Source organism: Siniperca chuatsi, linkage group LG3, assembly GCF_020085105.1.
Source record: "Siniperca chuatsi isolate FFG_IHB_CAS linkage group LG3, ASM2008510v1, whole genome shotgun sequence".
Classification (NCBI taxonomy): domain Eukaryota; kingdom Metazoa; phylum Chordata; class Actinopteri; order Centrarchiformes; family Sinipercidae; genus Siniperca; species Siniperca chuatsi.
In genome coordinates, this window is record NC_058044.1 from 16,096,531 (window position 1) to 16,110,923 (window position 14,393).

General features: G+C 40.6%; 1 protein-coding gene and 1 long non-coding RNA gene across 4 annotated transcripts in view; one reads left to right on the forward strand and one right to left on the reverse strand.

The window, feature by feature from the left end:
• Positions 1–84: 84 nt before the first annotated feature.
• LOC122873876 lies at positions 85–4,816 on the forward strand. Its single transcript, XR_006377524.1, has 3 exons — positions 85–252; positions 1,069–1,196; positions 1,703–4,816. It is a non-coding gene; the product is annotated as an uncharacterized LOC122873876 (long non-coding RNA).
• Positions 4,004–14,393, reverse strand: part of klhl5 (kelch-like family member 5) — a 55,886-nt gene continuing 45,496 nt past the window's right edge. For all 3 annotated transcript variants that reach the window (XM_044191156.1, XM_044191157.1, XM_044191155.1), the window contains 7 exons: positions 13,369–13,593; positions 12,636–12,711; positions 12,103–12,189; positions 10,689–10,763; positions 10,252–10,389; positions 8,996–9,167; positions 4,004–6,481 (listed from right to left, as the gene is read on the reverse strand). In XM_044191156.1, the coding sequence (XP_044047091.1) occupies positions 6,425–6,481; positions 8,996–9,167; positions 10,252–10,389; positions 10,689–10,763; positions 12,103–12,189; positions 12,636–12,711; positions 13,369–13,593 (830 nt within the window). In that variant the 3' untranslated portion in view covers positions 4,004–6,424. The remainder of the gene's footprint in view (positions 6,482–8,995; positions 9,168–10,251; positions 10,390–10,688; positions 10,764–12,102; positions 12,190–12,635; positions 12,712–13,368; positions 13,594–14,393) is intronic.

The window sequence follows — 14,393 nt, forward strand, 5'->3', positions numbered from 1 at the left end:
ATACTTAACTGAATTTTGTTGCTGTTGTGGGATGGTCTGCTGTACAATGTCAGCAAATGTGAGATGCTGGCTGAAAATCTCTGAATAGGCCTTTTTCACAGAAGACATTTTGACATATCACTGTAGGAAAATCAGAAGTGTAAATAATGAAATTAATGATGGCTGAATTCCATTTAGCTGCTTCAGTTTCAGGGTCCTGGATTGCGCATGCTGCCAGACTGACACACTATCACAATGGAGTTCTCATTAATGGTATTAGTAATACTACTATAATAATATTATATTTTCCTCATGATCTTGAACAAATTACTCCCTCACAGCAAACAGAGACACTGTCAGAAAATCATGTAGACATGTACAAGGACTGAATCCTTCCACTTAAAAGAGAAGATTAAAGTGAACAGATTGTGAAGCTAAAACAACAGAAGATGTTTGAAAGTCTCTCTGTGTTTCCTTCCCTCTTTAGAAAAGCTATTCAAGAAGCTCATATAAAGTCAGCCTTGAGGTATTATACTGTGTACATAATCTCTGAGTGTGCAACCAGCTGTGTTTGCTGACGAGATATATTACATTATGCACACACTACAACAGCGGAAGCACTGATTTGAGCTCTGCATCTGTCTCAGAGCTCCTGACAGGATCCTGTACAGTAAACAACTGCAATAAACAATACAGACATTTATGAGATGTTTTATGGAGTCCAACTCAGCAGATAATAGAACTAATATTTTCTTTTGTCACAGCAACTTCATGTGCAGTGTTAGTCAGCTCATTGAATATATGAGCCCATCTGGTGCCTTGGTCCAATTGTAGCTTGTTAACATCCTGCAGACTGCAATACTGAGACTATCATTCATGTCATAATTCATAATACACCAGAAAAATACAGAAATTTAATTGCTAAGTTTTACAATCTTCACAGTGTGTTGGTGTGCACTGTTTTGTTTGTTAATTCAGTGTTCTGCTGTAGTACCCAGGGTTCTCTCACCAGAGAAGAGATTATGAACAGGGGAACAACTCCAGTGGATTTATTTCCCACTTTTCTTGTCTCATCCGTGTTTTTTTAAGCTGCGGTCCATCAAGGCCAACACCTCACCCCACAAGAACAGTTTCCTCCCGTCTGCAGCTGGCCTAATCAACAAGGCCCGGGACACAGACTCTCATCCTGTCCCATGGACACTGCACGTTACATTAAGGTAAAGTCTACATGTCTAACTTGACGCATTACATTAACGCAAATCTTTATCACACATATTCTTATATTCTTTATGCTGTGAACATTTACAAACTCCTTAGTCAATGTTTTGCACACTCCAAACACTTTGTTTTAAACACTGCACATCTCTTTTCTAATGTTCTAATTCTAATGTTTTTATATATTTCTCACAGTTTTAGGGTGACATAAATCTCATAAATTGCATGAGTTGATGATATACTAAGAATAAGGGAAAGCCAGAGAGTTTCCCAGAGCTTCTTAAATAAATATTACATTTGTCCATTAATCAAATTACTAACTGGAAATCATACTTTACCCACCTCACTAATCATGTGATAACAGGTTTCACTGACAGCCAGTATACTGAATATACATGATACGTAGGAAATGAAAATGCGATCTTACACCACACAAGCATCACAGCACTTACAATGTTAGTGCACTCTGTAGATTCTGTGATCCTTATACAGTGTGCTTCCACCACAGATCCAGTAGAAGGCAACCTTGCACAATTTTCAGGACTTCATCACTCCACCGTCAGTGTTCATAACATCTGCTCTGTCTCATCATATTTTTTCTGTTGTCCTGTAAGCAATCGATGACGCTCTTTGAAAGAGAGGAAACACCATCTTCAGCTTCTCCAACTCAATACTGAACAGGCTCACTGTACTATACTTCTGTTCTCCTTCTCTTGTGTTATTTCATTATTGATGAAAAAGGAGGAAAACACTCTTGGTGACACAGAAGCTTCTGTACTTTCCCATATATTGATGGAAGGATCACAGCTTATTTTTGCTCAACAGACCTGGGAGCTGGAATGAAATGTCAGCTGTGTGACACAATTATTCCTCAGTGTGCTCCGGCATCTCGAAGCAGAAAACACCCTGCTGACTCAGATCTCATTAAGATGCACTGAAGGGAGCAGCTGTATGATTTCTAAGCAAAATGGTAGAATTAGAGCAGAGAGATGAAAAAAAAAACAGATGAAAAATGAATGTTGTGAAATGCTTGTGCCAGTGAGACAATAAACCCCAAGTGAGTAGAGCGGCTCAGTGCTTTTGCAATCCACAGAAATTTTTTTAAATTGAAGTGTTATACCATCCAATAAGAAGAGAAATCAAATCCATTTAATACAATGATCTTGTAATCCTGCAGTGAATCATGAAAAGTCTGTGATTTACTGTATGTAATCAAATTCACCTGCTCACTGTGTTGAGGTCAAATGTCACAATTTTGCAGTTGCAGAGAAAATGAGCTGCTGGTTGTGTTTTTTTTGCAGTTAATTAATCTGCTCCATAATCCTTCAAAAAGTCCCCACAAGAATAGGTCTATGTTTCAGTTGTGAAGGTGTGTTGTAGGAATATTGCAGGTGAAAGTGTGTTTGTAAAGTCCTACTGAAGTGTTCACTGGACGTAACAATTCCCGTAAGATTCTGATATTAGCTGGTAAATTCTTGTTGGACTGCTAGTTATCCCTGCAGGACAATCTCACTGAGCAGGATACAGTTTGTCAGCAGAATCTAAACTTTCCTGCTTCACTAATTAAACAAGAAGTCTGTGTACCACATATGTACTTAATTTTTGCTGCACAAATTAGAAAAATACATTCCGGGCATTTGTTGATCAACAAATCACTCTATTGCTAGTCTTGATTGCTATATAACAATGGTCAATCAGTCCAAACTGGACAGTAAATCATCACGAGACTGCAGAACCAGGATGCAAGCACACAAACACGCTCTAATATGCAAACTGAAGTTGTCCTGACCGTGTTGGCCAGAGTGAAATAGAGTTATAGGTGACAAATGGTTGTGATTTTATACACGCATCTGTGATGGTCATCGTATCAATATAGTTGACAAAACCCTCTCACCACAAGGTCCATTTAGTAGCTACTCTGGAGCTTTCGATTTTATCACACAATCCTTCTCAGCAGATGGAGGTCATGAACAATGTTTGGCTGCGCAGCATAAGTCTGAAATCACTGACACACTGGAGGGCAGTTGGGCAAGTAAGCTGGTAAATGCAGATGTGTACACCTGTGTAGAGCGCTGACAAAAGTTGTGGTAAAATGTGCAGCTGCATGTCTGGTACGTTTGTAGGTAACTTCTACATCTGGATGTCGAACTTGTGGAGTCAGCACTTTCTGTCTCCTTCTTGTTCCTGTCACAAGTAATGGAACAGGTGCTGTTAAGGTGGCAAGACAAGGTCACTGGCGTCATTTCTCAGCACCACCGGGAGCCGTTTGTCAGAGCTGGCTATGATTTAAAGCTCCCCTTGCAATAAATAACAGAGTGAATCATTTGGCTACTGGCGGCTGTCCCGGGGTTAAAGTATCTGTAAATTGTGAGCATTCCTCTTCCTCTTACACTTGTTTCACTCAGGCGAACGCTTTGACCTGCTGCTGTGTCTCTGTCTCGGGCTGCAGCTTTTAAGTTAGAGCATCCACACTTAAAGAGGAATGAGAATTCATATTAATCTCCGGGCCCAGAAAATTAATTTAGAGCCATACTTATGCAGAAATACCTGCGTAAAACCACATAAACCTTTGAACCACAAAGGCCATTGCTAGGGCTGCTCTGATGGGGATGCTGTTAAAGATAAGAGCCACATATAAACATATAAATTTACACCACAATGGCATTTAGAGTGCTTTTGTGACAAATAGTAACTGCTTGCAGAAACATCTGTACCATAAACATGATTTAGCAGTTATTGTTAAACTGTTGTACATTAGTATTTTACACAGAAAAAAAACAACAAAAAAACAACAACCCAGAAACAAGTCTTAAATCACATCTTGACTTTAATGTATAAAAGTCCAATAACAGCATATTACAGCAGCATATATATCGTACATACATAATTTATATTGGAAAAGAGGAGGTGTAATATTCAGTACAAAAAGAGGAGATGAGCAGCTGTACCATTTCTCACCAAGCGTCATTTTATTACTTCTTCATCTCAATTCATGGTACAAAAAGAAACACACAATAACACATGGTATATTTAGTGTGCACTGTATAATATACAACATAATGCAATAAGACTACATACAGATTTTATATTTATTTATGTACATAATATACACTAATTATATAGATTGATTTGGAATGTCTTTATTTTTAACCTCTGACTGAAATCAAACTCTCTGACTACATCTACACAGTGGAGGTGACACCCTTCTCTGATCTAAAGAGAATTCCTCTCTAAATAAACTGCACACAGGTTTGAAGGGGAGGAAAATACAACAATGCGGCAGTGCACTAAGCTTGAATAAACATCAGCTCAGCTACCCATCTCTGCTTTTTCGATGTCATGCCGGCAAATATGGGAGGCTTTTCAATCTTCTCTGGCTCCTGGAGCACTTGGCTTTCAGCTGTGTGATTAAGTGTGTGTGTGTGTATATGTGTGTTTGTGAAGTGCATCCTGGGGGCTAGATTAGCTCTAGATCTGTCAGTTCAGACAGGATGCCTGCTTTGCCTCTCACTGTCAAGAGTTTGCTTTCTGCGTACACACACACACACACACACACACACACACACACACACACACACACACACACACACACACACACACACACACACACACACAGGGGAAATGCACAATTAAGTGTGCAGCATAAAATGACTGTGGCATGTGTCAGTACTGAACCTGCAGTCAGCATCTTTGTATTCTTGAGGTTTCTTGTCATGTACAGTAAAAGTTCACTCAAACAAGCCCACAAATAAGGTTGTTTCACAGGCTTCATTTTCCACTAATGTCTGATACTTTGTCTGCAGCAGCATCAAATCTAATAACGCTTTGAACTCGACATCAAACAAAGCATTGCACCGGCTGAATCAACGTTATTAAATTCATGGTCTCATTATATGGTCTGTTGTTCATTTTGTCTGGGTATCCAATTCTGCTCTAAAACGTAGTGGTGCGCGTATGTGTGTGTGATTGTGTTGTGATGAAATGGGAAAATGGGTATGAAGAGAAAGCAGCAGGGAATTGAAGATGTGGAGAGGGGAAGGGGGAAGATTTTCATTTGAGATAAAAATATACTCCTTGCAATCTCTGAACACCCGAACACCCAAACACACACACACAAACATCTACAGTGGAGACAAAGAAGGTAGGACAGAAAAGCTCAACTGACCCTGTATAAAACCAAGCCTGTAAATAGCTGACCCTGTGCTCTGTGGGAAATTGAAAATAAAAATTTCCCTACAGGGATCAACAAAGGGCCACAGTTACTCTTATTATTACTCAGGCTGTAAACCCAATAACAGTGCTTCATAGACCTCAATTATGTGAACAATGGCAGAATTACAAGGTTAAAACAACAAAAGAAAAAGCACAAAGTTGGATAATTTGCCAGTATAGCTTGTAAAAAGGCTACAATAAATTGCATATCCCAGTACACTGTGTGCAACATGGAAGACATACACAGAACTATTAGATAAAGTGTGATATGTTTTTGACTGAAAAGAATAAAGAGCGTCACAGTTTCTTACAGTATGGCTGTTCATAAGGTTGTGCTGATTATGTCAAAAGTCTTTTTTTCATCTGTCAGCGGGCAAGAAAGGGAAAGAAAGAGGAGGAGGGCACTTGCCAACTGCAGCATAAAATAATAGTGAATATACAGTATTAAAATAGTATCAATACACACCATCAGATATTGTTAGGAAAACCGAGAGCGTAAAATGCTGAGGCATCTCAACAGTCTTGACAATCTCTCTGTCTCTCACCTTTCTGTCAGCAGAAATTGGGGCTGAAAGCAGGTTTATGTGTGTGTGTGTGTGTGTGTGAGTCCCACCTTGTCTACAGGAACAAAATATTAGGCAAGAAAAAAAAAAGCTGTTAGACAACCGTTCTGTCATGCTCATATAAACGCTGCAGTTTCGTCCTCGTCATGGGTGTCGGTTCACTTCTGTGGCAGAAGTTATTAGGATGTTGAAATATGAAAACTTTAATAGAAATCAACCCTAAACATTAAAATCAATGATAGGCAGTGGTTAAGGAGAGTAAAATTTGACTTTGCCGAAGTGTAAAACCTGAAGTGTATTCTGTAATCAGTCTGTCTCTTCCCCGTGTTGGTCACATGCTGGCAGGCAGATGTGTTTCTTGGTGTAAATTCAGTGACCACGTCAGCGGTGACAAAGAAGAGGGTCTGTGAGCCACATCATGCACAGTCCGCCATTGAATGTTGGTGTTTGTGTTTTCACAGTCTGACGGCCACCACACATGCTCCTGCCCTGCCCACACACAGAGGTGCTACCTGGAAAGACAAAGAAAACACAAGAATCACAGTCACAGCTGGGTACTAAAAAGGTGCAGCATAGGATTGTCTAGAACTATAAAATCAGTGTAGTTCTGTGAAATCATGTCATTTTCATGTCATGTGTTAAAAGATCACATGCTCCTGTCTGGAGTTGGGAAAATTCGATTACATTTTTGGGGGCTTTTAAAAAAAACAAAAACAAAAAAAACCTATTGGATACACAGTCACTTCACAGTCATCAATCTTGAACACTTTTATCCCAACACGGATGAGAAGTCTTTAAAGCCTCTATAGTCAATATTTTTGTAATAACAATGGATCAAATGAATATGTATAATGTTTAATAGGTCGCTCGTAATGATGAATAGAGAATTATCCCCGACTCTGCAGCTGCCTTCGGCTTTATGGAGCTTTATCGCAAGTTTCAGCTTTTAGTTTTCTGGCCCTCAACTTTACTGCCTTGGTTCAAGGTGGGGTATGCGATTTTAATCCAATACACACCTTTTTGTCAAATTCAGCATATATCTCCTCACGGCTCATTAGCTAACTAACCCCAAACAAACTCCTGTGTTTGTACACAGTCCTGGGTCTGTAAATGTGAAATAAACAAAAGTGGCTCGGACCCATGCTGTGTGGCCACACAGCACTACTCCAGCCATGATTTGTGTGTCAGGTAACGTTAAATGACTTGCCCACGGACATTCAGCTTACTTTCTAGTTTGCCAAGATATGCTGTTGTTGTGATGTTAGCTATAGTAGCAGGATAGTTGTGAGTATCGCTGTCTGGAGCCGGTTTGCTGGCTCTGGGAAACTCTCTGGCTTCGCAGCAGCAACTGTAGGGACAGTTTGCTAACCCACAACCTAGCTAACGTTAGTTACATTACTTGATGTGTCGTTATTCGCTCTATATCATGGTATTTGTCATGGTATTGGATTTCTCCAGAATTGCATATCCCACCTTTCACTCTCACTATTCTCATAGCGTCGTTTTCAGCTGCAGCAGCCAGCTGTTTTCAGCGAGAAAGCTCTAAAACCCCTCTGTACACTACCTGCTCAGCACCAAACCGCAGACAGACACAGTTAGCGACTAGCTGGTGAACACAGTGGAGCATTTAGCAGCTAAAGAGACAGATATTTCCCTCAGGACTTGGTAGAGACCAAAAACAGAGCTAAAAGAGAGTGACTATTGGACTTAAATTCATCAGGTGTCCAGAAACACAACTCCAAATGAATCATAATGTTGCTCTGTGTCTGCTTGATGTGTAAATAGGCAACTGTTTGTTAACAAGTTCGCCATATCAACTTAAAAAGTGATAATGTGTCAGTGCTGTGTGCACAGCTTGTTTCAGCTGCCCCCAAGGGGTCAAAACTTGTTATTGCAGATTTAACTGGCCAACTCCATCTGTTGATAGAGATCATATGATATGAGGGAAAGCTCTGGAACAACTACTAAATGGACCTTGAGGTGAGATTGTTTTGCCAACTGTTATTTCCAAGGTCAAGAATGAACTCAGTTAGCCAATGTAAGGGACTGGATTATTATGTGAATGTAGGGTATGTACAACACTGATAGTTGGCGTCTTGGCTCAGACCTTGTCGCTTCCCGCAAGGAAACACTGACTTCAGCACAGCAGGGAGTAACGATAATCCTTTGGCTCTAAGGGAAGCTTTGTGTCTTTTGTTTGTCCTCTAGTCCTCTTAGTTTTTGTAGCCACAGGTAGTCAAAGCTGTCTGTCTGTCACCTAATTTTAAACATGAACTTACCACTCATGTTATCTGTCTTGGAAGTAAAAAGATTGACAGATTTGTGCTAAAGCAAGCAGGGGGAGTGATGCTACTAGGACAGGACAGACAACCCATCCACTGGTTTGTTTGTTTCAGTTTCTGACAGAAACAGAGGACACATTTAATGGTCTCAACATGTCCCCTCACATCTCAGTTTGTCCTCATCCCTCTGTGTCAGTTTGAGTGTTCTCTGTATTCTATATCCGCCCACCCTACACCCCCTCTTGTTCTCAGCATGGTGCGTGTCTCCAAAATAGCAGATTTCCAGCGACTTTGGTTAGAAATCCTCTGGGGCTATGCAGGAGATGAGGTATAAACTGAAGTGCGATACACTTCTGTTGAATGAGATTGTTCAACTTTGAAACAGTCCCATCTTTCCACTAGTGCTGCGGTGCCAAGGACAATATTAGCATGAGGAAAACACACATTTACATAACAATGAAAACATGCCAAGATACATGCGAGAGGAGCTGGAAGAAGGTCAAACTGTGACTGTGTGTTTATATAACAACTTTACTGGTGTACATCATGATTTATTACTTGTTTTTACTGAACTACAGTCAATGTGTATGAGCATGTGCATGCATATAAATCTGCTGCGTATGTGTGTACTATAAGAGAAAAGAGCTTATTAAATTGTACAGACTCTTTCCTTCCAAACAAACAGTATATAAACTGCATTTAAATGTGCGTGTGTTGCATTTGTGTGTGTTTCAGTGTGTGTACCTGTGTCCACTCATTTGTCTGAGGGTCGTAAGCTTCTACAGTATTGAGATACACCTGCCCGTCATAACCGCCCACAGCATAGAGGTGGTCACCAAGGAGACAAACACCTACGGCATCTCTGCTGATGCTCATGGGGGCAACTGCCGTCCACACATCTGTCTGAGGGTCATACCTGTACACAGACACCACACACACACACACACACACACACAACACGAACAGGTTCACACAGCACACAAAGTGAGAAATTAAGTTCTATTCCAGACCATGGTCCATAGTTTAACATTTTGGGAAATACAGTTATTCGCCTCCTTTCCGAGAGTTAGATGAGAAGATCGATATTAATCTCATTTCTGTGCATTACGTGTAGAGCTGGAACAAGGAGGCGACTTAGCATTAAGACTGGAACCTGGGGGAAACAGCCAATAGCCTGGCTCTTCAAAAACACACTACCAGCAACGCTAAAGCTCATTAAGTAACATGCTGTAAAAGTGAAAATGCTACAATAAATTGCATATCCCAGAATCTCTTGTTTTAGTAGGAGTATTTCTTGGCACAGTATCTGGAGTCTCGTCAACACTGTGAGGTTGCTAGGTACGGTACCAGTGTTGTACAGATGGAAACTATTTGTCAGGAAATAGTTACACCACATAACTCCCCCTAAAACCACAAACTGTCTTCTGTTTGTGTACCACTTTAACAAATGAGATACAATGTGTTAATTAGTTTCCCCGCTTCCAGTCTTTATGCTAAGCTAACCATGCCCTGCCTCCAGCTCAATACTTCACACAATGACAGAGTAGTATCAATCTTCTCAATCTTCTCACAATGTTGAACTATGAACTAAAACCACTATGTGTAGAATTTTAAAAGTTCAGACGTTGGCACCCCCCAGCAACATCCTACAGGTCTGAAAGCATCACAGACTGTGCCAACTTTCACCAGGACTGTTTTTCATTTTTCTATAAACAAATATGTAATATTTATAATTTAAAAGACACTGTAATATAATGTATAACATTTTATATATAGTGACTTTTAAAACAGCCATGACCTGAAAGATCAAATATAACACAAATGACATGAAAAAAAACCTATGCATATTTTAACATCACACAATAAATTGTGCACTGCGAATTTTACATTTCAAACAGCAATACGTATGATACATCTGTTATATCGCTTTTATCAAATGGCACACAAGCACACACACACACCCACACACACACACACACACACAGTACATACAGACTCACCTCTCCACACAGTCACTTAGTCGAGATGCAAGGGATGAGGCTGGAGCATCATGACCTCCGATGGCGTACAGGAAGCCATGCCAAGTGGCCACACCCACACCTCCACGCCTTTTAGCCATCGGAGCACAACCATTCCACCTGTAGATGGAAGTTTAAGCATCAGAAAGAACAAGAGAAAAATAACATGCAACACTGAAGAAAACCTAAAAAAAAGGAGATTATTTGCCTCGGACCAATAAGAACCTCGTCTCAGCCCTTCCAGTGAAGACATTAATGAATGTACTTGATAAACAGAAGTTGTTTCCCATTCTGAGAGGGTTAGCTGTCTCCTTTGATCTGTGGGTAAATAACCTTAAAAGCACATGAGAAAGAACAGCAGACAGGAAATAAAGCAGGAGGCGGCAATTAATTCAGGTCAAAAGTCCCTCGTCTCTGACCTGTTGGTGTGGGGGTCGAAACACTCCACTGAGCGCAGGCAGGATGAGCCGTCACGACCTCCTACTGCATACAACCTGAGGAAGAAAGACGATGGTGTTATCCCTGTGGACGGACACACACACACACACACACACACACACACACACACACGCACACAAAACACTGCGCACATTTCTAGACTCTGGTAGTCCCTTTTCAATTTTGTGACACTGAAACAGATGGTATAAGGGTGTATTTGTGTGTGTGTGTGTGTGTGCGTGTGTTGTGCAGGATTTGGGGACAATATGAGGTGAGCAAAATCAATCAGCCAACACTCTTGGGGCATCACAACCCCGAGCAGTCACTCAGTGTGTATGTGTGTGTGTGTGCGTGTACACACACATCCATGGATGTGGAGTTGGGAGGGCAAAGAAAGAAGTGCATCAGAACCAGTCAAGCATGTAATGAGCTCCATCAGGAAAAGAGCCCAGAGAATACGCAACACATACATGCACAATTACGAATGCATGCTGCCTGGCACACACGCGCACACACACACACACACGCACACACACACAACTGCTGGGCATGCTTAGCCAAATCAGTTGTTTCTGTATTAATTTGCATCTATAAAGCATTTCTCTGAGGCACTGAATACTAAAAACAACGGAGCAATATTGCAATTCTAATAAATTCTGAAGCAAGTGAGGAGACTCAAGTCCTGAACTTATCAAATCCCACTATTTTAATGTGCATTTGTGCACGAGTGACTGTGTGTGTGTGTGTGTGCGCTGAGTATTGTCACCTTTTCCATTACTATTTGATATTGCAGTGTGTCTGTACAGGAAAGGAGGCATTTCCCATAGCAGTTACAGTAACATAACATTACTTCTGTTACCTTCATCTTCCAAACAAGCAGAGACACGACAAATTCGTATTTTTTCTCCTCTGGATAAAAAGCTTAGGGGCTTAGCTGCAGGACCAAAACTGTTTGGTTTCAAGCCATTGAAAAATGTTCTCCATTGGTCTCTGCACTCCAAACTACGAGAACTGGATTTTGCTTATTAACTGACAATTTTTATGGCATACAGAGGTTACGTACTGTTATGAGCTACATATGGGGTGGCGGGGAATCTATATGTGTATAGTTATACAGTATAACTGACACTCTGTCTTTTGTACAGTGAGGCAATCTTTGTGTAATTTCTGGTCAAATGTCAACAATCTATTAAATTACATTAATTTAGCTGATGCTTTTGTCCAAAGTGACTTGCAATAAATACATACAGTGTCCATAGGAACAAGAGCAAGATGTCAACAAACAGACAACTAAAGGCACGTTAAGTGCTACATATGCTAATATTGAATCTTTAACATGGATATAGTGTAGATGTGTGAAGCAATGCGTGAGTGGATTTGTGAGCTCTTACTTACTTGCCATTGAGTACAGCTACTCCCACTGTGCTTCTGGGTGTAGCCATACTCGCAACAAAGCTCCACTGGCGAGCTTGGGGGTCCCACCTAGTAAAAATGATGTAAACAACTTCTCAGTCCTGCACATAGTAAAACATAATGGCTAATCTGAACTTCTAACAATGTTCCAACGAGTGATGAAATATATAGTGCAGTTAAGAGACTGTTTTTTCACATCAGTCTTTCAGGAGCAACATATCTTTCCAAAAACAGATCCTGTGTTACTCTAGATAATCTACCAAAACTGCAGTTTTTCAACTGAAGAAATAGTCCCTATGATCGGTCATGAAACTGTCGCCTCATTGTATTGGAATGGAGTCAAAAATCTCAGAGGCAAATATCTTAAAACCTGGTCAAATAAAACCACAACTATCTACATGACAACATCAAGAGGCAAGTGAGAAAATACATATATATTTTTTGTAATGTGGGTGAACTGATCCTTTAAGCAGAGTAAACAACATTGAATAAAGCAGTTCGGAGTATCCTCTTACCTCTCCACTGTACTGAGGTAGCTCCAGCCATCATGTCCTCCTACGGCATACATGGGCCCCTCTAGGACAGCTACACCTGCGATACACAACCACACATACATAATTAAATCATGGCAACTTACCAAAACATTATCAGCTTGGACAAGCTCATAAAACCACACTGATTTAGGACAACAATGTGAGTTTTTATTGTGTGTGTGCAACCACACCCACGGTATTAGGCGTGCAGAGTTAACAGAATGTTGACACCTCCATACTCAAGGGATTTATCTGCCAGAACATCTGTGGTGCCAGATGTGTGTGTCTGAATCCCCACCTCCCTTCACACACATGCACGCATTTATAAAAACAATGAAGCACCAGCACAGCACGCTTTTTAAATTTTGTCATTGTGATAGTAGGCTTGCACAGTGAGTGGGGAGACTGTCTTCCAAACAAGATACACCGGTTCAATCCACACTGGTGAGCATGACGGCAGAGGTGCTGTTCTTTAGCTGAAACTGACCTTTGACCTCACTGTGTTTGGAGCGAAAAGACAATTGTTTGAGCATCTATAAAACATCACAAAAACAATGAATAAATCAAAATTATCTTTAAAATACTTGTATCTGTATAATACCATACTCAAAATACAAATAACAGGCACATTATCCATCCCCCTCAAGACTAAGACTAATCTACCTTTCCGAGCCCTTTTCAGCTTGTACTGTACGTATATCACGTTTAGGCTCACCTAAGCCATGCCTGTGTGTGGACATGGGAGGCATGACGCTCCAGGACTTGCTGTGCGGATTGTAACACTCCACAGTGTTGAGGGTCTTGAGTCCATCTCGGCCGCCCACCACATAGAGACGGCCGTCTAGGACAGCTACACCAAACTGTAGTCTCCGTCCACTCATGGTGGCTACCTGCCTCCATGTGTCCCGACGCAGACAGTACTGCTCGATACTGGTAGCACCTGGAGAAAACAACAGAAGAACATGTAAAATAAAACTGTGGCGCTTGATGAGATCTAATTTTAAACTGTCCAACTACATGGAGTTAGTGTGGCTGCATCCTGCTCCGGAACATTTATCCGTACCTTCTCAGCAACACATTTGTCGTTTTTCTTCCCATTCTTAACACAATGTGTAGAATACTGATGAACCGGACCAGGAGACCCATTCTCGAGACATCAGGTCAATGTAGGACTACACCACTTTCATTTACTCCCCAACAGTAGACTGTATTTGTGTGTAGAGACACAGAGCCTGCCAGCACACATGGATCAATGAGCTCTGTTTGATGATGATCTCCGCTAAAGACATGTCTGATAGTTATTCCATTAAGCCATTGTTAAGAGAAAATGCCTGTGAATTTTCGTCTTCTTTTATACAATGTACAATGTACAACATTAGGGCTGCAACTAATTATTACTTTCATTAATCGATTACTCTGCCCATTATTTTCTTGGTTAATCGATTGTCAGTAAAATGTCAGAGAATAGTGAAAAATGAGCACCACAATTTCCCTGAGCTGAAGGTGGCTTATTCTATTTACTTTTTTTCAGTCCGACCAGCAGACCAAAATGCAAAGATATTCAGTTCATTATCACACAAGACAAAGAAAAACAAAAAAAATGCTCACATTTGAGAAACTGGAACCAGAGAATAGTTTGCATTTTTCATCGAAAAATTTAATTAATCGATTATCACAATAGTGATACATTTTTTGTTTGATTGACTAATTATTGCACCTCTATCTAAGATGCTGACCACA